General features: G+C 44.2%; 1 protein-coding gene across 1 annotated transcript in view; it reads left to right on the top strand.

Annotated features, from left to right (window-relative positions):
* The window catches only part of GDPD1 (glycerophosphodiester phosphodiesterase domain containing 1), a 104,602-nt gene that overhangs the window by 28,009 nt on the left and 52,271 nt on the right, over positions 1–24,322 (top strand). Inside the window, exon 2 of the mRNA XM_044283945.1 lies at positions 7,743–7,785. Coding sequence (XP_044139880.1) covers positions 7,743–7,785 — 43 coding nt within the window. The remainder of the gene's footprint in view (positions 1–7,742; positions 7,786–24,322) is intronic.

The raw sequence follows: 24,322 nt of genomic DNA, 5'->3' as shown, positions 1-24,322 counted from the left end.
TAGCCATAGTTAGCTTCCACCGGCTCACCCCGACGGCACAAGTCTCCAGGCCTGGGGTGGAGATTTCCGGGGTTTAACTGCCCCCCTCCAAAAAGAACTTCCCTGTAAATTCCTGGTAGCCTCATAGCGTTCCACCAGGTCCACCATCTCAAGGGCATTATCAGGAGACACCTGGCCGATCCAGTGCTAGAGAGGGTATGGCAAAGCCCTCCAGAATATATCAGCCAACAGACTATCCAGCATAGCAGTGAAACTCAGCACGTCAGGCTGCAGCCATTTTTGCAACAGGTGTAATAGATCATAATACTGAGGTCTTGCGGGATCAGCTGTGATACATTATATCTTTTTTTTTTTTAAATATAGATAGTGATATGGAAAATTTTTAAAAAGCTATCATCTAAAAATATATGTTTAAAGGGAACCTGTCATCAACTTTATGCTGCCCATACTAAAGGCAGCATAAAGTAGAGACAGGTGAGTTGATTTCAGCGGTCTGTCATTTATAAGTTAAAAGTAAGTGGTTGCCGAGAACCAACATCACAATCATTGCCTGGAAAAGAGTCCCGGCCACCTGAGAAGAGTCCTGGTTAGTCATGAATTCCTGCTCTCCTGTGCACCTGCTGATGACTGACAGTCTTCTACCTAGTTTTCTCTCTTTCCCTCTAGGAGAGAACTGCCAATCATCAGCAGATGGGTGAGAGAGCAGGAGATTAGGAATAACCAGGACTCCTCTCAGGTAGATTTGACTCTTTTCAAGGCCTGAGCTGCAATGATTATGATGCTGGTTCTCAGCAACCACTTACTTGTAGCTCATGGGTGACACACCGCTGAGATCAGCATTTCTGTCACTAATTTATGCTGCCCTCAGTGAGGTCAGTATAAAGTTGATGACAGGGTCCCTTTAACACAAAAACATGATTTAAATAATAGGTCATTTTCTGATGACACATTCACTTTAATTGAATAAATCACCCATTTTACTGAGTCTTTACCCACAAAACTGTATTTCAATCCGCTCAGCTCTAACATGGTGCTTTCAGATTGCATTGCATTTTGGTGACAGGTCCTCCCTAAATCATTGGAATGGGCTGAATTTTATGTAATGGGTGTAATCAGCTTTAAAAACAGGTTAACTTTAACCAGGTGACTGCCATCCTTGTAGCTTTATATACGAATGGAGAAGAAATTGTCAAAATAGTCCAATATATACCGATGTAATGTAAATTATCCTAAAAAAAAATTTCCCCCTAAATGCTCCTTCTTACCCAACCACCCCCTCCCGAACCATCGCTCCTCCTCATACTGTGGAGGTGAGATCTGCATGTAAATGGAGAGGTTCACCTCCACTAACAAGCAAGCAGTTGTCAGGAAGGAACTCTTCCTTCCGACAATCGTTTACTTATTCGCGCAGTGTAAATGCGCCTTAAGTCATTGACCAAAGAGATGTGCTACATTCTTAGGGCTCATTAACATGGCTGTGTGCACCCCGCATCAGGGATGCAAACACATTCACTTGAATGGGTCCACAATCCGGGAGATCGGTGTGGAACGGAAGCACGTAACCCCAGGGAGGCACTACGGAGTGCTTCCATGGGGTTTCTGCCCGTGCCTCTGCACCGCAAAAAAAAATAGAACTTGTTTGTTTTTTCTGCGGTGCGGACAGATCACGGACCCATTGAACTTGAATGGTCTGGATCCGTCGTGGCAGCCACACGGATGGTGCCCGTGCATTGGGGACTGCAAAATGTGGTCTTCAATGCATGGAACAGCCTAACAACGGCCGTGTGAATGAGCCCTTAAAGAGGACCTGTCCCCACTCCTGACCTGCCTATTTTAATAGCTCTATGCATTTCCCACGCACTAACAATTCGGAAGCATCTATTCTTATGTCTGTATGTTGCGCCATTCCTTTATTATTTGCACTTGAAGTTATGAATGAATAGCTAGCAGTCTGCAGTAAGGGCACAGAGGGGAGTAACAAGTTGGGGGTGTGTACCTGCACAGTCTGAAAATGGCAGCACTGATTGGATAGAGTGAGTCTGTGTAGGGACACACCCCCAACTGGTTACCTCCCCTCTGTACCCTTACTGAAGGCTAATAGCAATTCATTCATAACTTCTAGTACAATAATAAAGGAATGGCGCAACATACAGACATAAGAATAGATGTTCCAGGACTGTTATTACATGGGGAATGCATGAAGCTATTAAAACAGGCGTGTCTGGAGCGGTGACAGGTCCTCGTTAAGCTAATTGAGAGGCTTCCTGAGGAAGGTCCCAAGGCATTAGCCTAAAGCGGTTTCCGTGAATTAAATATTAGTGACCTTTTCTCAGAATGGGTCATCAGTATTGAAGGATGGGGGTCCTACTCCCGGCACCCCCGTCAATCAGCTATTTGAAGGGGCCACAGCTCTTGTCCTCACTGTATACCAACCAGTGTACGGTACATTGTATAGCGTCTGTGCTTGGTATTGCAGCTCAATCCCATCCATTTGAATGGGGCTGAGCAGCACAAAGGCCATGTGACTGGTGGATAAGACCTCTGGAAGAGGCTGCAGTGCTAGCCAGAATGTCATGGCCCCTTCAAACAGATGATCGTCATGGGTGCTGGGAGTCAGACCCTTACTGATCAGATGCTGATGACATGTCATGATTTTGAGTAGGGAGTTACTTAATGGTGCAGATTTTGTGGCGGAACGCATAGCGGAAATACTGGCACTTTACCCTCGATTTCACCCCATGCCTCGTGAAGCATACATTGACAAGCTGTAGATTTGAAATCCGCGACACAGGTCAAGTTATATACAGATTCCACAGCAGATTTTTTTCCACAGCCGACAATCCGCAGTGTTAATGTCACCATGTTACTACTTCGAAAAGAATTGCTAACGGCGCTGACTAGGCATGAATACAATATTACAATTATACATACATTCTTTTCATTAAGTCCCTTTGATTTGACTTAATAATGGAGCCTTGATCGCCTCAAGCTAGACATTTTGGCCGCATTCTTTCCTCTTTAGTAGCAGCTTAACCTCGGGAAACAAAGGCTTTCATTGTATACGTATTAGTCATTTTGTTGAGGTCGGCATAGGAAGGAATTTGGAGGTACTATATTGATATTAATATACTTATGTGAAATACTTATTATTGCTAATTATTCGACATGGTCTTATCAGTCACTTCAGTATATTCTTACAAAGGACGTCTTGTTAGGAGTTCTGCATGCTTCTGGTTGACTGTTGAGATGGGAGTTCTGCTTACAAGGCACTTTCTTCTTCAGAACTGCTTTTGTTTGTGTGTAAATGTCATAATTAAAGGGAGTCTGTCACCTAATCTGAGCCTTTTAGACCGCCCACATCAGGTTATAGACTCCTGTGCCCTCATTACAATGGTACCTTTATTTGTTCTGTCCCTCGCCGAGATCTTCAAAAAAATTACTTTTTAAGCGTATGCTAATGAGCTTCGGCAAGTGCCCAGGGGCGGCATTACTGCAGCAAGTGCCCAGGCCCCTCAACGATGTGCCCAGAAAACTACACCTCTTTCACCCCTCTGGCCCTCCCTTGTTTCCTATTATTACCTCTCCTTCCCAAATCTTGCGCCTAAGCCGCTCCACACTGGTCCCGCACCTGCGCACTGCTGTGCCCATTATGGGCAGAGGAACAGGTAGTTGGACTGCTCTTGCGCCGGTGGCCCAGGTGCGAGATCTGGGAGGGAGTGGAGGGGGTAATAATAGGAAACAAGGGGCGGGCCAGAGGAGTGAAAGAGGTGTTTTTCTGGGCACATCGCCGAGGTGACTGCAGTAACGCCACCTCTGGGCACTTGCCGAAGGTCATTAGCATACTTTTAAAAAGTCATTTTTTGAAGATCTCGGCGAGGGACAGAACAAATAAAGGTACCATTGTAATGAGGGCACAGGAGTCTATAACCTGATCCGAGCAGTCTAAAAGGCTCAGATTAGGTGACAGACTCCTTTTAACACATCTACAGGTGAAACTCGAAAAATTAGAATATTGTGCAAAGTTAATTTATTTCAGTAATGCAACTTAAAAGGTGAAACTAACATATGAGAGACTCATTACATGCAAAGCGAGATATTTCAGGCCTTTATTAGTTATAATTTGGATGATTATGGCTTTTAGCTTATAAAAACCCCAACGTCCCAATTTTGAGGTACCCTTTGCTCAGGGGGTATGAATTAATTAGCGGACTAGAGTGTGACACTTTGAGCCTAGAATATTGAACCTTTTCACAAAATTCTAATTTTAAGCTGCATTAATGCAATTCCTTTTAATTTGCATTACTGAAATAAATGAACTTTTGCACAATATTCAAATTTTTCGAGTTTCACCTGTATATGACTCTGCAGATCCTTACATGACTCACGTGTTTGCTGAGTTGTGTAATTCATATAAGGCAGCACTGCCGCTGACTCACTTCTAAGGCAATGCTTGTTTAACCCTTAGGATACCAGAGTTATATATTTTTTTATTTTTCATTTTTCTTCCCTGTCTTCCTGCAGTCATAACTTTTTTATTTTTCCATTCACATATCCATATGAGGGCTTGTTTTTTTGCGGGACAAGTTGTACTTTCTAATGCCACTATTTAATATGGCATACCATGTAGGGAGAGTAGGGGTGGGGGGGGGGGGGGGGTGAACGCAATTCACAAATTTAGGAGTTTTGTTCCTATGGCATTCCCTTTGCGGCAAAACAGTCCTGTGCCCTTGATTCTCTGTCAGTACGATTACAAAGGTACCACATATGTATAGGTTTTATATGTGTAAATACTGAAAAAATAAATTTAAACTTTGAAAAATATATTGTAAGAAGGTACAAGGAATCATCGTGAATGATAGGTATGTGTCTCCAAGGTTCCTGGCCTCGGTGGAGTAAGAACCGGTTTTTATGTGTCAGCAGCAGTTGCTGTTTGACACCTTAATTCTTAGTATGGCTGTATAGTTGATCCAGGACGGCTCTTACTGGGAGTAGTCAAAGTGCTGGGTGGGTAACTACTCCCCATGTTCCAGGCTGGGTTTTGCCAGGTCTAAAAACCAGCCAGCACTGCCAGGTGAGAAGGATTACCTCAGTCTTACAGGGGAGCTCAGGAAGTGTGTGTGTTGGGATCTGAGGCTTGTGCCGTGCTGGAGGGCTGAGACCCGTCTGTAAGGGAAACGGGCCCCCTAAAAGCCTGCTATGGACTGCTGGAGACAGAACTGCCAACAAGGTGATTTTTGTTATGTGGACTTTCCATTTTGTGTGAACTAACACCAAGACTGCAAAGTGACGTTTTGTTTTTGCCTTGTGTGAACAAACACGGAAGTTTGATTTAAGAACTGGTAATTTGCCTCTGTACCGCGTCCGCAAACCCTGCCTACCAGAGCGAATCCCCACAATATATATATATTTTTTTACATCATCATATTCTGATCCCCATAACTTCTTTATAATTATATCTACTGAGATGTATGGGTGCTCATTTTTTGAGTGATGATCTATAGTTTTTTTTATACCATTTTTTGTGTGTGTGTGTGTGTGTGTGTGTGTCGCTGACATTTTATTAAATTTTTTTGGGTAAGAGAAGCGATGAAAAAATAGCGAATAGGCTATTTTGATTCTTTTTTTCCCGTTATACCATTTGCACGCTTCCGGGTTTTTCACCGTTTAGATGCCATGATCACAGCATCTAATGGCTGTGATGTCCGTGATCGGCGGACATTACAGAGAGACCCGCCAGCTAGGTCGCTCGCTGCACCTGCAAGCGGGCGCTGTGTTTGAGCATCGCACCAGAGCCATGAATGTACGGTGCTGATAGCGAAAGGGTTAAAGAAGCAACTAACTAGGTCCCTGGGTATTTAAGACACCCTTTCCAGGCAGAGGGTGCCTGAACTTTAGGTTCCCTGGTGACCAGCAAAGGTGTTTGATAGTCTAGTGCTATTGCAATTTGCCCGCCGTTTATCCTGCTTTATTTCCTGCCTGTGTTCCTGCTGTCCTCCAAATTCTATTTCCACCCTGCCTGTGTGCTACTACACTTTCAAGTCCAAACTCAGTTCAGTTTGTGTTTAAGTTAACCCCGTCTGTCTACCTCGTCTGTGATTCAGCCAAGTTCCCAGCCTGCCTGCCTTATGTGTGCCTCAACACTACCCTGCCTGCAAGTCTTTTCTGTGTATGCGTTAACGGTGCGCTGCCTTGACCTCTAAAACTATCATTCAAACCTTGGTGCCTATTCAGACTGTACCTGCGGTTTTCCTGTACTTTTGGTGTGTTTTCTATATCCAAAGATACCGGTTCTTGCACTGGAGTCCCTGAACCCGTGAGTCAGCTGCCAACTACACTGGAATTATCCCAGGAGGTAGCGGCCTGGTTGATAATCTGCAGCAAAGTCCAGATCCCTGTATAGGGGGTTAAAGGGTAAATACTGGAGAAGTGCCAGAAAACCCCCCTTAGGGTTAGCCCTATGCCAAACTAGTTAGGCTGAGTTCACACTTCAGTTATTTGATCTGTTATTTCCATCAGTTATTGTGAACCAAAACCAGATGTGGTCCAAAAAACACAGAACAGCTGCAGATCTTAACATTATGTCTTATCTTTGAGTAGGCTTCACTACTGGTTTTGGCTCACAACTGATGGAAATAACTGATCAAATAACTGAAGTGTGAACTCAGCCTTAGTTGGCACAGTGGGTTCATACTCGCTGATCCATAACAATTGGGTTGATCAGTGTAATGTGTGATGTTCTTATTGAGTCAGTCATACCCCTTCCCTCTCTGGCCGCAGTGATGGTCTGACTGAGAGGGTTAAGCAAGGCTGTTTGCTGTGCTAAAAGTCCAAACAAAGAGGAAGTAAAATACTAGAATAAATGGAGTGACTTCAAAATCTTATATCCAAAAAGCCATCCACCTGTTTTTAGTTAAAAAAAAAAAAAAAGAATATTCACATATAGGCTATCTTTTAATATGTGAAAAAAGTGGCACACAGCTCTTGCTGAGGTCCTGTGATAATAAAGGGCTTGGATGAAGGAAGTGTCAGAGATTGGGTTGCTGCTGTGTGTGTGAGTAGATGCCTGTATAAACTATACTATGGCTTAAGGCATCATGAATCAGCAAGCGTAGAATCATGACAGTGGATACGTTTTGTACTATGTCTCTCATGTTTCTGTCATACACACACAAAGCCGTGCATGTAGTAGGTTCACTTACTCACTGAATATGATGGGAATGTGGACAGAGGTTGCAACATTTTAATTGAGTCATCTTTCTTTCAGGTTTTAGGTTACTTATGAGGACAACTTAATTTCTAAATTTCATATTAAATAGAATGTAAAAAGATTCATCTATATGTACTATACACATACAGTATACTATAATATCTATGTGTACATATATACTATAATATCTATATTTACTATACCTACACTATAATATCTATGTGTACATATGCACTATAATATCTATAAGTAATATACATATATACTATATCTATGTGTACATATATACTATAATATATATATGTACTATACATATACTATAATATCTATGTGTACATATGCACTATAATATCTATAAGTAATATACATATATACTATATCTATGTGTACATTTATACTATAATATATATATATGTACTATACATATACTATAATATCTATGTGTGCATATATACTATAATATCTATTTACTATAATATCTATATGTACTATATAATATCTTTATGTACTATATATATTTATGTTTTTTATTAAGGTGCTGGAGAAAATCTAGAAAATACATTGGCTGCATTCAAACAGTGAGTATACTTTCTATCTTACAAACAGCAATTATGTTTTTTTGTAAAAATACATGTGAATGTCAAAAGCAGAAATGGATTTTTAAAAAAAAGTCATTAGTAGGTTTGTCAAATTTGACAAGATTTTTAGCAGAGGCAAGGAAGAACTTTAACATTGGAGATTTGTGACAAATTTAAAAGTGCTATGTCATTGTGAGAGGCACTACCCCTTCCCAGCCTCCTCCGTTGGGGTATGCAAAGATGGCGCCTTCTTCACAGTGCAGCGGGTGCCATAGCCGCCGGGTTTCTACAGCAGATACACAGGGCAAATGTCTTTGATCGGCGTAAATGATGCCGTGACAGTGATGCCGTGGTCAATCATAATACTTATGAATGTCCTTTAGTAGTCATAACAAAGGTGATTCATGAGTATTATGGTTACGCCACAGTGAGACCACATTTATCAGCTTATATGGGCACATAAGATTTTTTTATACAGTCTACCAACGAGATGGTCTCATGCCACAGTTTTCCTAGAGTGAATAGAGGCATTGGATGACCACGCTGGTCCCACAGTTCACAAAGATACTATACTAGGATTGTGCTATTTTATTATTTTATTTATCTCTGCTATTTTTGTATTTATTTTATGGTATTTTAGACTCCGTATTTTTGCTTTATTTTATGTATTCATTTATGTGTATTGCATTATTTGCATACAATTTTAGCCAGTCATGTAGATTGCTGTGTACTTGAAAACTAAAGCCTTTATTTTTAATTTATATCGTCCCCATGCTTTATATTTTTTCAATTTGGCATCTCTTGACCCATTTTCACCATGTAAACCATCCTATATGTAGCAGTTCCTCTACCCAACCAAACCCATGATGCACTTCTTCTTTCTCTGCCACAGCTCCAGCACCCCCCTAAAAACGTCCAGCTAGTTTATAACTCTCTCGGATACTGTAGCACTCCTCCCATTGACTTCAATGGGAGCAGCGCTGTAGTAACGAGCTCCCTCCTCTACAGTGTTGATGGAGATATGTTGTTCCAGCAACGGTGATGGAGCTACATCCGAAAAGCTGTTGAGCAGGAGGGGGATAGGCCATCACTTACTAAAGGCTTGGGAAACCCCTTTAAAGGTCACCTGGCAGCAGATTTGTACCTAAGAAACTGGCTGACCTGTTGCATGTGCACTTGGGATCTGAAGGCATCTGTGTTGGTCCCATGTTCCGCAACCACCATGCCCATTGCACTTTGATTGTCAGGGCCAGGCAGTGCAAACGTCTTCACGTCTGGCCCTAACTTCTCTGAAAGTCAATCAAAGTGCGGAGGCAGTTGCATAGCCTCTAGGTGTAATGGCAACTCCCCTGTTGCTCCTAGAGGCTCATTTGCATATATTAAAACTACATTTTTCTCAGTAATGCCGGTACATATGAACATAGGACCAACTTGGATGCCTTCAGCTGCCAAACGCAGTTTCATAGGTACCAATCTGCTGACAGGTGCCCTTTAAATCTTAGAGTTTTGTATTTAAACAATTTGTCTCTTATAATGAATTAGTAACCCCTTGAATTCCCACATGATTCTGCAATTAAAAATAATCAGTTCTCGCTCCAGCCTCCGCTGGTTGAATACATTTTGCAGAGCTAGCATTTTTTTTTCTTTTTTGCACTAATGGATCAAAGGGTTATACTGCTAGATTAGTTCAGTACCTATATATACTGTATATTATAAGGTGATGCCCTGGGGAAATCTTTGGATAATCCGATCATTAAAATTGTGTGCCTTGTAAGAACATTATGAGAACCCATTGTCCACCCTTGGATAAGACAATCCTGGAGCCCTTGTGGATAATCTCTTGTAAAATAGTAGTTATTAGAGTCACTAGAGGGGAAGTGTCAGCATTCAACTCTCAAGAGGGAACATGCAGAAGGCACAGTTTGGGTTAAGAATATCTTCCTGATTCAGCGTTGTCCCCCCTTTGTCCTTCTAATTAGCAGAATGGAATATAAGAGCCTAATGGTGTCCTAAAGCTGCCAATCTGTGATGAGAGATGTTCAGAGTGCTGGGGGGTCTGATTCCCAGCTTCACTCATTGCACATCTCACTATCATAAAGAGCAGAGAAAGCCTTAGGAACAGTCGCGTTACAGAAAAAAAGAGTCCCTAGGTGCCTAGGAACATGCGTTTGCACAGAAAATCTCTTCCTCTGACTAATCTAATGCAAATAACCCAGGCTATTATAATATATAAAGTGTATGTACAAAACCGTCACCAGGGACTAAAAGCCTCAGCATCTACCAGTTGATATTCGCGTAATACCCGTCCTCTACCCCCTGTTTCTGGGAAGTTGCATCTCATGCTTTTTATCTTCTACAGCAGGGATGTCAAACTCGTGGCCCTCCAGCTGTTGCAAAACTACAACTCCCAGATTTCTTTTTGCAACAGCTGGAGGACCACGAGTTTGACATCCCTGTTCTACAGGGTGCAAATACTGCATTCATTAAATTGGGATCAAATGAGCACCCCTCATACAACCCTCTGCAGCTGCACCTGTTTTGAAATTCAGTGCAATCCTATAGGATATGATATGTGTAATATAAATAAAAAAATTTACCTGGGGTTGACGTCACAGGGCAGGGGCGGACTGGCAACTAAAAGTGGCCCTGGAGAAAATACTAAAAGTGGCCCCCTTTTGTAGTCGGGTCCAAGTTGATGGAAGGCAGGGCCAGCAATGCCATATTGTGGCACATTATACCACCCCAACAGAGCCAAATACCACAGTCCATCACAAAATACTGCCAGCAGCACAAAATACATCCCCAAAAACCTCCACAGGCCGGCCATGATGAGGTCCCAGGCGACCCCCTGGGCATCTGCCCACCGGGAAATTTCCCTGTAAGGTCTATGGCCAATGCGCCGCTGGTCACAGGGGCTAACATCACCACTAATGACCGGAGAGTTTCATGGACTGGTAGGTGTAAGTAAGGATGTCATAATGGGTGGTGCCGCGTCCCCAGGACCCAGAATGTCTAGATGGCCCTGATATAACCCTCTGCAATTGCACCCATTTTTAATTCCGTGTAATTCTATAGGATATGACATTTCATTTTATAAAAAAATAATAATAATCCAGGGATGATGTCACAGTGGCTAATGTCTCTACTGATGGCCGGGGAGTTTTAAGGACATGGACTGTTGGGTCTCCTGTAGGGTACCAGTGTAAGTAATGATGTCATAATAGGCAATGCCATGCCCCCAGACTGTGTACTGATGTCACAGATGGCCCTGGTCTAACCCTCTGCAGCTGCATCCATTTTGCAATTCAGTGCAATGCTTTAGGATGTGACGTGGTTAATATTATGAAGTAAACCCACAATACTGGGAAGGATTGCCCCATACTGGGCTCTGGAGGCTGTGACTGGCAGGATGTGTCCCTGACTACCGAGGGAAATGAGAGAATGTGCCAGCCTGTGCTTCTGATGTCACAGCTGGTAATGTCACTGGCACCATCTGAGGTTTCCTCTTTATGTTACCGGTACTGGTGGTGAAATCACAGATGATGACAAAAGGGGGGGGGTTCAGGCAGTGACATCACAAGGTGTTCCGAAGCTACAAATTCAGTGACAAGACTTGTAGTTGCCAAACTGGAGGGGGCCCAATGTCAAAAGCATGCATTATTCTTTTTAAAGTGGTTTTCCAGGATTTATTTTAAATGCCCCCCCCCCCCCACACACACACACACACACAGTGACACATGTGAAGAGAGCTATGCTGCCTGCTACGTGGCTCCTGGGCTGTCTCCTACAGAGTTTTCGGCACCTCCTGTAAATGTCCTGCATGGACGGGACACATCCACCACTGCAGCTGGTAAATGTGGTCACCGCTGAGGCCAGTCATTGACTGCAGAAGCACATGTGACCCTATCCGTGCGAGACGTTTACATGCTGGTACTTGTGGTCTGGTGAAGACAGCTCGGGGGCTACAGATCCTGGATAACCTCCAAACCCTTAAGCCTTCACTGGGAGTTCACTGATGAGAATGTCATCTGTAGGGGAGATTTTAGGCACATGGGCTGGTGGGTCCTCTGTAGGGCTCCAATGCATATGCTGACATCACAGAGGTGGTGACATCCTAAAGGACAATGGTAGTGACATTTTCTGATGTATAGTTTATTTATAATTTGGTGGTTTGTGGTACCATGGATTGTGCCAGTACTCTGTATTGAGCATTGGGACACACAACTGGCAGACGGCGTGGCGGCTGTAGCTGAGCAGGGGTGGCGATGCTGGGGACATGCTGTATGTCCTTTAAGATCCATTGCAGTTTATGCTGTGGGTTTGACGTAACGCTGATGGCAGGGGGAGATTTTGGCATATGGACTGGTGGGTCTTATGTAGGGTACCAGTGCAGGTAGTGTTGTTACAGTGGTAATGATGTCTTGATGGTCAATGTTGAACAAGTAACTTTACCTGCCATGTCTTCCGGGACCAAAATGTGTGGTCATGTCACAGCTGTTCCAGGTAGGCATGTCGTGGGTGATGACAACTCAAGCCTAATGAAATTTGCGCGGGATTCGCCACGCCTAGACAACTGGGCTATGCACTGTCACTACCTTCATGACGTCTCACCCCTGATGTCATTTCTGTGTTCACTGGATATCAGCATGGTATGAAATTAAATAATTAAATTGATGGTTTTGTGAGTGCGGCTATTCAGTCAGGAGAGGGTGAAAAAAATACTGTGTCGGTTCTTACAATAGAAAATGACATTCATATCCAAGCTTTTCGGGAGTCAAAAAGAACTGCTATGTACTAAGAACACCCTTAGTTTAACCCTGGCTAGCTTCTGTTTGCTGTCCATATTTGTTTCACTCTTCTTAATAGAGAGGGGTATTTTCATCCACAAAACGGACAAGAATAGACCCTGCAATGAGATACTCCGATTGGCAAACTGATCCGTAAGTAATGGGCCAGGATAGCACACTGAAGAGAAGTATGGCTGTGTGCACAAGTCCGTAGAGCCAAATCAGACGTGGAACAGCCTCATTCCTGCGGAGGGTATTCTGCATGGGATTTTCACTCCTGTGCAAAGGAGAAAGAGGAAGTTATATAAAGCAGATGTGGCATAGGAGCATAGGATTGTAGTACAGGAGTGTGTATGCCTTAAACCAGGGCTTCTTAAAGTTTTTCTACTCAGGCCCCACTAGCCAATCCATGTAGATGCCAGGGCCTCACCAGCGACCAAATACTGCTACGCAGCGTCCATATTACCTCCGTAACGGAGCATGTAATACCCCGTAGCAGCGGCAAATACTAAAACATCAAATAACACAGCTGTAGAACAAAATACCTCCCCAGCAGCGCCAAACTAGTACCACAGTGCTGCACAAAATACCTCCCCAGCAGTGCCAAATACCACAGTGCACCACAAAATACCTCCCCAGCAGTGCCAAATACCACAGTGCTCCACAAAATACCTCTCCAGCAGTGCCAAATACCACAGTGCTGCACAAAATACCTCCCCAGCAGTGCCAAATACCACAGTGCTGCAAAAAATACCTCCCCAGCAGTGCCAAATACCACAGTGCACCACAAAATACCTCCCCAGCAGTGCCAAATACCACAGTGCTCCACAAAATACCTCTCCAGCAGTGCCAAATACCACAGTGCTGCACAAAATACCTCCCCAGCAGTGCCAAATACCACAGTGCTGCAAAAAATACCTCCCCAGCAGTGCCAAATACCACAGTGCACCACAAAATACCTCCCCAGCAGTGCCAAATACCACAGTGCTGCACAAAATACCTCCCCAGCAGTGCCAAATACCATATTGCTGCACAAAATACCTCCCCAGCAGTGCCAAATACCACAGTGCACCACAAAATACCTCCCCAGCAGTGCCAAATACCACAGTGCTCCACAAAATACCTCTCCAGCAGTGCCAAATACCACAGTGCTGCACAAAATACCTCCCCAGCAGTGCTGAATACCACAGTGCTGCAAAAAATACCTCCCCAGCAGTGCCAAATACCACAGTGCACCACAAAATACCTCCCCAGCAGTGCCAAATACCACAGTGCTCCACAAAATACCTCCCCAGCAGTGCCAAATACCATATTGCTGCACAAAATACCTCCCCAGCAGTGCCAAATACCACAGTGCTGCACAAAATACCTCCCCAGCAGTGCTGAATACCACAGTGCAGCACAAAATACCTCCCCAGCAGTGCTGAATACCACAGTGCACCACAAAGTACCTCCCCACCAGCGCCAAACTAATACTACAGTGCAGCACAAAATACCTCCCCAGCAGTGCTGAATACCATAGTGCTGCACAAAATACCTCCCCAGCAAGGCCAAATACCACAGTGCTGCACAAAATACCTCCCCAGCAGTGCCAAATACCATAGTGCTGCACAAAATACCTCCCCATCAGTGCTGAATACCACAGTGCACCACAAAATACCTCCCCAGCAGTGCCAAATACCATAGTGCTGCACAAAATACCTCCCCAGCAGTGCCAAAAACCACAGTGCAGCACAATATACCTCCCAGCAGTGCTGAATACCACAGTGCAGCACAAAATACCGCCCCAGCAGTGCTGAATACCACAGTGCACCACAAAATACTTCCCCAGCAGTGCCAAATACCACAGTGCAGCACAATATACCTCCCCAGCAGTGCCAAACTAATACCACAGTGCTGCACAGAATGCCTCCTCAGCAGTGCTGAATACCACAGTGCACCACAAAATACCTCCCCAGCAGTGCCAAATACCACAGTGCTAAACAAAATGACTTGCCACAAGCAGCAAATAAAAATACTACAGTGCTGACCAAAATGACTCCCCAGAAGAATACTGCTTAGCAGAAAAAAAAATATTCTCGCAGTTTCTAATACCACAGTGCAGCACAAAAGTCCTTCCTAACTGCTCTAAATATAACAGTGCATCACATAATACTTCCCTTGCTGTTCCAAATACCACAATACAGTGGAAAATACCCCATCAGCAGGCCAAACAACTACTGGCCTTTCTACAAGGAGATCCTTGGAGCAGTTACATCCAGGGAATAAATAGAAAAACTAAAACTGTAAGTAGTTTGAGGTTTCACTCACACAGTACAGAGGCAAAATACAAGTTCTTCACTCAAATACAAGTTTTTAACACTTGAGGCAATTTCAGAAAACAGCACGTAACTTTGCAGTCTTGGTGTTAATTTGCACACAATGGAAAGTCAACTGCTGGCAGTTCTGCCTCCAGTAGTCCACAGCAGGCTTTAGGGGGCCTGTTTCCCCAGCATGCGGCTCTCAGTCCTCCAGCACAGCACACAGCCTCAGATCCCAAAAACAGAGACATCTCTGCTAAGCCCAGCTTCCTATTTAAGGACAGCCAGGTGCTGCCAAAACCCGGACCGGCACTTAAACTCTGGTCCGGTATTTGACCTCACCTGGCTGAAAACCAGCCCAGCCGCACATGCTGGGAGGAAAATATCTGCCTTGCCAGATACAGCTCCTCACTGTGTCACAGTAGCCAGAAATAAAATGACATAAGTACCAGGCAATAATTAGCAATTGAATGAGGCTGAGCTGTAGTACTAAGCACAACTACACATATGGTTAAAGGGGTTGGCCAGTTTCAGAAGGAAGCCGAACATCACATGGGATCCTCCTCCAAATAAAAATACTGAGTGTTACTTACCTGACAGATTCCATGCTGCTGCTTTAGTTCTTCCAGCCAGGCTCTGTTTATTACTGCAGTACGTCAGCGGCCCCAGCAATATACTGAAGTGGCCAGTAATTGGTTGCAGTGGTCATGTGTCGACGTGACGCCACTGCTGCAGCCAGGCAAACAGTCTGGCCAAGGGAACTGAAGCAGCAATGCAGAATCTGTCAGGTAACACTCACTTCCTTTTTGCAGGAGGATCCCTTGAGTTGTTGACAGGTATTTATGTCATTTATGTGTTTGGCCACTTACAGTTTAGGCTACTTTCACACTTGCGTTTGGTGCAGATCCGTCATGGATCTGCACAAACGCTTCCGTTCAGATAATACAACCGCATGCATCCGTTCAGAACGGATCCGTTTGTATTCACTGTAACGTAGCCAAAACGGATCCGTCTTGAACACCATTGAAAGTCAATGGAGGACGGATCTGTTTTCTATTGTGCCATATTGTGTTTGTGAAAACGGATCCGTCCCCATTGACTTACATTGTGTGTCAGGATGGATCCGTTTCCCTCCGCATCATCAGGCGGACACCAAAACGCTGCAAGCAGCATTTTGGTGTCCACCTTGTGGGGTTTTGCTCTGGTAGACAGGCTAGCGGACGCAGTATAGAAGCAATCACAAAGTCTTTAACCTAAACAGTTTGGTGTTTATTCACACATAAGAAAAAACAAAATGACCGTTCACAGTCTTGGTGTTTGTTCACACCATGCAATGTCCATAGAACAAAATCTTCACCTGGTAAGCAGTTTTCCATCCGCAGTCCACAGCAGGCTTTAGGGGCCTGTTTCCCGACATGTGTCTCTCAGCCCTTTAGCACGGCACAAATTCACAGGTCCCAAAACACAGAGACTCCCCAGCTTCTCCTGTCAGATGGAGGATAAACCACACTCAGCTGAGACTGCTGGCTGGGTTTTATATAGGCCAAAAAAGACCCGGCCTGGAGCGTGGGGAGGAGCCACTCACCCAGCACTTTGCCTACTCCCAGTAAGAGCCGGCCCGGATCGGCTTTACAGCCATACTAACAACAAAACAGTGTCAGGCAGCACTAGCTGCCGCTGCCACTTAAAACTACCGGCTCTTGACTCTCTCAGATTGGCTTAAAAATGTCCTACATATCGAGTTTGCAACAACGCCAGGTCTTATATTATTCCACTACTACCCAGAAGACGCTAAAATAGCTCAGATTGCCCATATATGTATTTTGGCGGCAAAAAGGTCCATACTTAAAAATTGGCTGCATCAGGCTACTCCCTCAATTGGAGAGGTTATCATACAGGTGTAATGGTGCTTACATAGGGAACTCTATTTGGCAGAACAAAATACGGATAAAGCTCTGCAAAGATTGATGGCCAGGTGGAAAGGCTTTATTGTTAATGTTCTAGAAGCAGCTGAGATTACAATGTTAATGAACCCTCTAAAACAAACATCTTGGTACTTACGGGAGCAATTGAAGGGCACTTTAGGAAAATTGGAATAGTAGGACATCTATTAGACTCCATAGAAGGTTTGAGGGTACGATGGTGAGGGTGAGACCTGATCTTCTTAAAGCTAAGGGGGGGGGGGGGGGGGGTTTGAGTTGTGGCTTATTTGGCTCATTATATCAATCCTTAGTAAACTCATTAATGGACTTATGTAATATAACTCTGTAAGCACTGGATTGTATACAATGTAACTGTTTGAATGAATCAAAAAGGAATAAAATTTGGTTTATAAAAAAAAAACTACCGGCTCTTACCTCACCGAGGCCAGGAATCTCGGTGACACATACCTTCCATCAATGATGGACCCTTATGCCTTCCTACAGCCTCCAGAGCGGAATGGAGGCGCAACAGAGGCAAACTGATGCATTCTGAACGGATCCTTTTCCATTCAGAATGCATTAGGGCAAAACTGATCCGTTTTGGACCCCTTGTGAGAGAGCCCTCAACGGATCTCACAAACGGAAAGCCAAAACACCAGTGTGAAAGTAGCTTTATTTTCGTTATTTATTCCCTGGATGTCTCGGTTAGACTATGAGGCAGCAGACTGCTGTTTCAGCAAGGATCTCACGGTGGAAAAGTCAGCAGTTGAGTGTCTGAGGTTTATATAGCAGGCAATCTATCATGTGATAATGTCCATGTAATCTTAGCAGGCCATGCACATGACTTTCAATATCCGTATGTATTTGCTTATTATGCATAGTTGCTGCTTTTATGGACTGGCAAAGTTTAGTGAATTTCAGTATCTTCTGGTTTAATGGCTAAAACCTTTTATTTGTTGGGATTATCCAATTTGAGTAATTTTTTTTCATTTAAAATTGATTAATTTTGTACTATGTTCATAACAATATTCTTTTGTTCTTACGGTTAAAGGGTTTGTCTGAACCCGGACATCCCTCTATTTTCACCCCGGCAGTTCATGCTCCGATGCTCTCCTTTTCCCTCCGCTAAATCGCGCAGGGCAAAGGCATTTTTTGGAGATCCAGTGACGTACCGGGGCTCTCCATGGGACTGCCAGGAAGCCCGATAATGTCACCGTCACTGATGGGCGGGATTTAGCGCTGCCCTAACCAGTAAAATGGCTAGGGCAGCGCTAAAGCCCGCCCATCAGAGCCAGTGCCGTCACCGAACACACTGCTGGGCGGAAGTTCCCCCTGGCAGTGTGTTATTGAAAACAAGAGACCTTGCCCTGCGTGATTTAGCACAGGGCAAGGGAGCGCATCGGAGCATGAGATGCTCCGATGCTAGGCTCAGGGGGGCTGCCTGGGTGGAAATAAGGGTATGTGCGGGTTCAGCTCTGAACCCGGACAACCCGTTTAAAATGCTAAAGGGGTTTTATGGGTTTTTAATATTGATGACCTATCCTCAGGATCGGTCATCAGTACCTCATCGGTGAGTGTCCGACACTCAGCAACCCCGCCAATCAGCTGTTTCAAGAGGCCGTGGCTTGCAACTGAGCCTCCTTGCAGTTTACTAAGCACAGCGCCATACACTGTATAGTGGCTGTGCTTGGTATTGCAGTGCAGCCCCATTCATTATTATAGGACTGAGCTGTGCCTTGGCCATGTGACTGATAAACGTGACATCACAGGCTTAGGCCCCATGCACACGGCCGTGTTTCACAGCCGTGTGCGGGCCGTGGAACCGCGGCCTGGATCCCTCCTGAGACCAGGAGCGCACGGCGTCACTGGTTGCTATGACGCCGTGCGCTCCCTGCTGCCGGCCGCTATACAGTAATACACTGGTATGATCTATACCAGTGTATTACTGTACTGTGCCGGCAGCAGCGAGCGCACGGCGTCATAGCAACCAGTGACGCCGTGCGCTCCAGCTCACAGGAGGGATCCAGGCCGCGGTTCCACGGCCCGCACACGGCTGTGAAACACAGCCGTGTGCATGGGGCCTTAGGATGGGGCAGCAGTGCTCACCAGAGCGCTGCAGCCTCTTCAGAAAAGTTGAGCGTTAGGGGTCCCGGGAATCAGACTGCCACTTAGCAGGTATTGATGATCTGACCTGAGGATAGGTCATCAGTATTAAGCACCCAGACAACCCCTTAACTAAATGGGTTCTTGACTCATTTAGCCAGTTTAATTTTGAACCATGTAAATTAACCTTAAAAGGGCTTTACCATTATCTTATGGTAATTATATATATATATATATATGATGTTTAATAGTTTGGCTTAGTGACCATTTTTTTAAACTTTATTATCTGTTGTGATATTTGCCACAATAAGAGTTGATCTGGGTGACTGTCTAATAAGACCCATTAGGTCTGACATACTGTACTGGTAGCAACCCAGTAATTATTTGATCAATCAAATGATTACTGGGACTAATACTGGAAGAGACATTACGTCGTTAAACACAGTAAGAAAATGAAGACATCCAGAATAGTGGTGTAGTTTGAGTTAGACTTGAGACTTGTTCCATATTTACAAATGACTGACCATTTCTAATATTGTTCTGCAACATTTATGTCACATATGACATACACTAGCAGAAAATAGAAAATGGACACCTGGAAAACTTGGTCAGTGGTGCTTGGTCAATGATCACACAACCAAGGTGGTGCACCCTTTATTTTGGGTTCTGCAGCAGGGTACATGTTAAAGTAGGGTCACATTAATACTGGGTGGCATCTCCCTTCGCTGCAATTATACACTAAGCACAACTTGCAGTTTATACTTTGTCAGTCTCAGCTCAATCGCATAAGTTTTCCAGGTGTAATTTTTTCATTTTACATGAATATATAGTGATCAAGAAGACAGTAGTGGTTCAAAACACATGTACCTTAAAATAACTGTCCAGTTAGGAGCTAAAAAAAGTATTTACCATATAATTCAGCACCTACAAGGGCTCATTATCTGTTCTGTAGTGTCCTCAGATCTTGCTGTTTTCTAACTCAGCTCCATTGCGGCAGAAACGGACAAAACAGTTTAGCTACAGTTCCTACAGGGAGTCCGAGGTTTGTTCAGACTGCTGCTGTCTCCCTCCTCAGGTTTCTGAACTGTGCACTGATAACAAGCTGGATGGTCCCTCTCCTCTTAAGTCTGCAGAACTTTTTGATTCATCTGACCACAGAACAATTTTCCATCTTTTCCAATTTTATTTCAGGCTACTTTCACACTAGCGGCAGGGTCCAGCAAAAACGCTTCTGTTACTGATAATACAACCAGCTTCATCTGTTATGAACGGATCCTGTTGTATTATCTTTAAAGGGGTTCTGCAGTTTGTTTAAACTGATGAGCTATCCTCTGAATAGATCATCAGCATCTGATCGGCGGGGGTCCGACATCCGTACTCCAGTAGCGCCGCGGCCTTCTCACTGTTTACTGCAGGCCCAGTGACGCCATGACTAGTATCACTGGCCTGGGCGGGGCTAAGCTCCATTTAAGTGAACAGAGCTTAGCCGCGCCCAGGTCAGTTGACACTAGTCGCGACGTCACTAGGCCTGCGGTAAACAGTGAGAAGGCCGCAGTGCCGCATTGGGGGTCATGCCGGATCCGTCTTGCTCCACATCCCAGGACGGAAAGCAAACTACAACATGTTGCGGTTTTCTCTCCGGTATGGGAACGCAACTAAACGGAACGGACTGCATTTTGGAGCATTCCATTCTGTTCTGCTCAGTTTTGTCCCCATTGACAATGAATGGGGACAAAACGGAAGCGTTTTTTTCCGGCATTGAGCCCCTATGACTGATCTCAATACCGGAAAACTAAAACGCTAGTGTGAAGGTAGCCTAACTTGAATTTGTGTATTGCATGGCAAACTGTGTTCACAGGTAATAATTTGTGGAAGTGTTCCTGAGCCCGTGCAGTGATTTCCAGTACAGAACCATGCCTGTTTTTAATGCAGTGCTGCCGGAAGACCCGTATAGATCATGAGCATGCAATATAGACTGTCGCCTTTGTTCCTTGCGCACTTGGATTTTTCCAGATTCCCTGAATCTTGTGATGATATTATGTACTGTAGATGGTGGGATATTCAAAGTCTTCACAATTTTTCTAAAATTGTTCCACATATTTAGATGCAGATTGGTGCACCTCTGCCTATTTTTGCTTTTGAGAGACTTTGCCTCTCTTTTTATACCCATCCATGTGAAATTTTATTTCACATAATACAATACAATACAAAAGCACATAATAAAACAAACAGTGCAAACAGAAAAACAGAATCACCTGATTATATGAATAACAATTGAATAAATAATCTGGCGTGAAAGGCTCACATTGTTAGTGCGAGCAAAGAGGAACTGAACAAACTCTAAATAAAGTAGTAAGAGTTAGGAAATTAGAGATGGAAAAAAGTGGGACCATATGGAGTTCTATCCCTATTATTTTAAACTTGAAGGGAGAGGTAGCAGGATAATGAGTGGAAGGTAACCCAGTGGGACCAGGTTTTAACATATCTAGAGCAGTTTTCAGGCGACACAGCTATAAGTTCGTCAATCCTCTGAATCAGGGCTATTTCCTCAAACCACTCCTCCAATGCTAGGGGAATAGGGGCGCACCAGTGATGGAAGATAACTGTTTTAGCTGTCTGTAAAAGATGGCATGTTAAAGGACTTAGATGAGGACTGACATATGTCAAACATAGAAAGCAATACCAATTCTAAATTTTTTAGGTATTGATAGTCCAGTAACTTCATTAATGACAGCAAGTACGATATCCCAAAAACCTGAAAGGGACAGGTAACTCCACCAGATATAGTACCTTCTGAAGCACCACACCTCCAACATAAAGGAGAAACTTAGGGAAACCAACGATGGAGGAGAGTGGGGACCCTATACCATCAGGATAACACTTTGTAACATGTCTCTTGGGATTTTGTCACTGTGGGCGCCTTGTGAGAAAGATAAAAGCATTTTGACCACTTCACCGAGGAAAACTGTTTACCCAACTCCACTTCCCAAGCCTAGCAGAAGAGTTGAGGATGTGACTGAAGTAGCATAGTAGAGGGAGTGAGGCACAATTGTTCTAATGGTTAACATGAGAAATTGGTGTGTCTGGGCATATTCAAAATGGTCACGTGTTGTGCGAGTCGCTTCTAGTACTATAGATAACAAGGGTTTAAGGGAATTCAAAGATAATACATGACAAACGCAAATCGAGAGCTCAAGCTCCCTAAAAAAAGGAGGACAATAGGCCAGGTGGAAATGCAGGGTTGTCTGTGATAGGGAGTAAAGGTCTGAGATTCTGTAGCTCGGGCTGAGTGTACCATCAAGAAAGTTTGTTGAGTAGGGAATGTAAGGCATTTTGGGTTAAGGGACTGAGGGGGCCATGTACAAGGGAGGGCTGATCGTGTCCAGGGATAAAGATTATGAGTTATTCGGACCCAATATATGGAGCCATCATTATGGAGTAGATGTAATAAACGAGCATAATCTGCAGAGAGGTGGTAAAGTTTACAATCAAGAAGACCAACCCCTACCCCTATTCATAAGGAGTATCTGATGAGTTTGTGTGTAATGCATAATGTCTAATGTTTTAAGAGTATTGTCGTGGGCCTCCCTCCTGGGTACAAAGCTCACCTGGTCATAGTGAACACGAGAAGGGAGATGTGGATATATTCTGTTTGCCAAAAGCTTAGCATAGATTTTAAGATCAACATTCAATTACAATATTGGTCTGTACTAGAGAAAACCTGAGGGTCTTTCCTGGGTTTAGGAAGGACCACCGCATGAGCCAGGGTAGTTTGAGGAGGGAAAGGGGAATCTCGGGAAACCATGGTAACTGCTTGGAGCAATGAGAGGGCCTAAATTATCCAGGAAAGTTTTGAAAAATATGGAGGTGTAACCATCATGTGCGGTGCTTTACTCCCAGGTAAATCCTCAACCACCTGAGTCATTTCAGAAACTATAAAGGGTTTCCTGTAGAGCCTCAGAGTTGACAGATAACAACTTTGAGGAGAAGGCAGTGGATTTGGAGGGGTCAGGGGCGGAGGAGGGAGGTTATATAAATAAGCGTAGAACGTGTGAAAGGAATGAGTGATTTCTGGGGTGGTATGTACTGTAGAACCTGATGCTGTTTTATACTAGGAATGTGAGTTCTAGTCAACTTTCCTCAGTCGGCCGCCCTTATTGCTGTATTCATATAATAGACTACCGCAGACCTGGAGCATATTTTTCAGGGAAAGGTCCAAAGCCGCTGAACTTCAAGACGAGCAGTTCAGTGCTCTAAAAAATAAATGTGCCCAGCAAATAGTGTCCCTGAATACTGTGCCAGGGTGCCTCCCAATGTAACAGTCCTCCCAAAAGTCCCACCAATAGTAATCATTCTCTGACAAAGTGCACTATGTGGTAACAGTGCACCCAATAGTAATAGTGTCCCTCATTTTGCCCCCAGAAGTAATAATGCCTCATAGTGCTCCCAGTAGTAATAATTCCCCTTATAATGTGTGTCAGTACAAAAAATGGTCTCTTATAATGTTTGCCAGTAAAATAATTCCCACTTGCAATGTATGCCAATACATAAAATGATCCCTTATAAAGTGTGCCAGTACAAAACCCCCCTGTAGAACAAATGTCTCCATAGTGCCAGTACAAAAAATGACCCTTATGTGCCGGTACAAAAAATGCTCCCTTATAATGTGTGTCAGCACAAAAAAATGACCCCCTTTTAGTGGCCCCAGTAGAACGGATGTCCCCATAGTGGCCCCCTTATAAAGTGTGCCAGTACAAAAATGCTTCTTTTTACAGCCACAATGTCCCCATAGTGCTTTTTCCAGTTACAAAATAATGGCCCGCACCCCATTGTGGCCCAACAACATGCTGCCAAATAAAAATAATAAACTTAATTGCGGTACTTACCTCCATTCTGCTGTCAGCAATGCAGTGCAAGACACAGACCTCTTCTAATCTGTGCCCTGAGCTCTATGCAGCCCGGCTCAGGCAGCGCGATAACGATGACACCGGCCTCCGATAGGCTACAGGAACAAGGACTAAAACCTATTAGAGGAAATGGTGGGCCATGGAGACATCGCTGCCGTGTACAGTTGCGGCATTCAACTATATTGCTGTCCTGAGTACAGCGATGCAGTTGAATATGTAGAGATGGGCGTTTCCACAATGGAAGTACTCATTGCCCATGGCCCTTCTGCTGTCCCCATCTTGCCCCTACCTGGTGCTGCCTGAGGCAATCGCCTCACTTGACTTCATTGGTGGTGCCCCCCTGGTTGTTGTGCCTGCTTCTGTTTGTAATGTCGTCTAAATACTGCTGTAGTGCAGAGATGTGAAAAGCTTGTTATTGCATTGATTCCTGAAGGGTGACAATATTAGCCACATGAGCATTTTGAACTCACTTTACCATTAGTTGATGAGAATTCCCAGTGCAACAGATCAAATTCTTG

The sequence above is a fragment of the Bufo gargarizans genome, chromosome 3 (assembly GCF_014858855.1).
Source record: "Bufo gargarizans isolate SCDJY-AF-19 chromosome 3, ASM1485885v1, whole genome shotgun sequence".
In the NCBI taxonomy this organism is placed as follows: Eukaryota; Metazoa; Chordata; class Amphibia; order Anura; family Bufonidae; genus Bufo; species Bufo gargarizans.
Note: the sequence above shows the minus strand (reverse complement) of the source record. Positions and strands in the feature narration are given on the sequence as shown.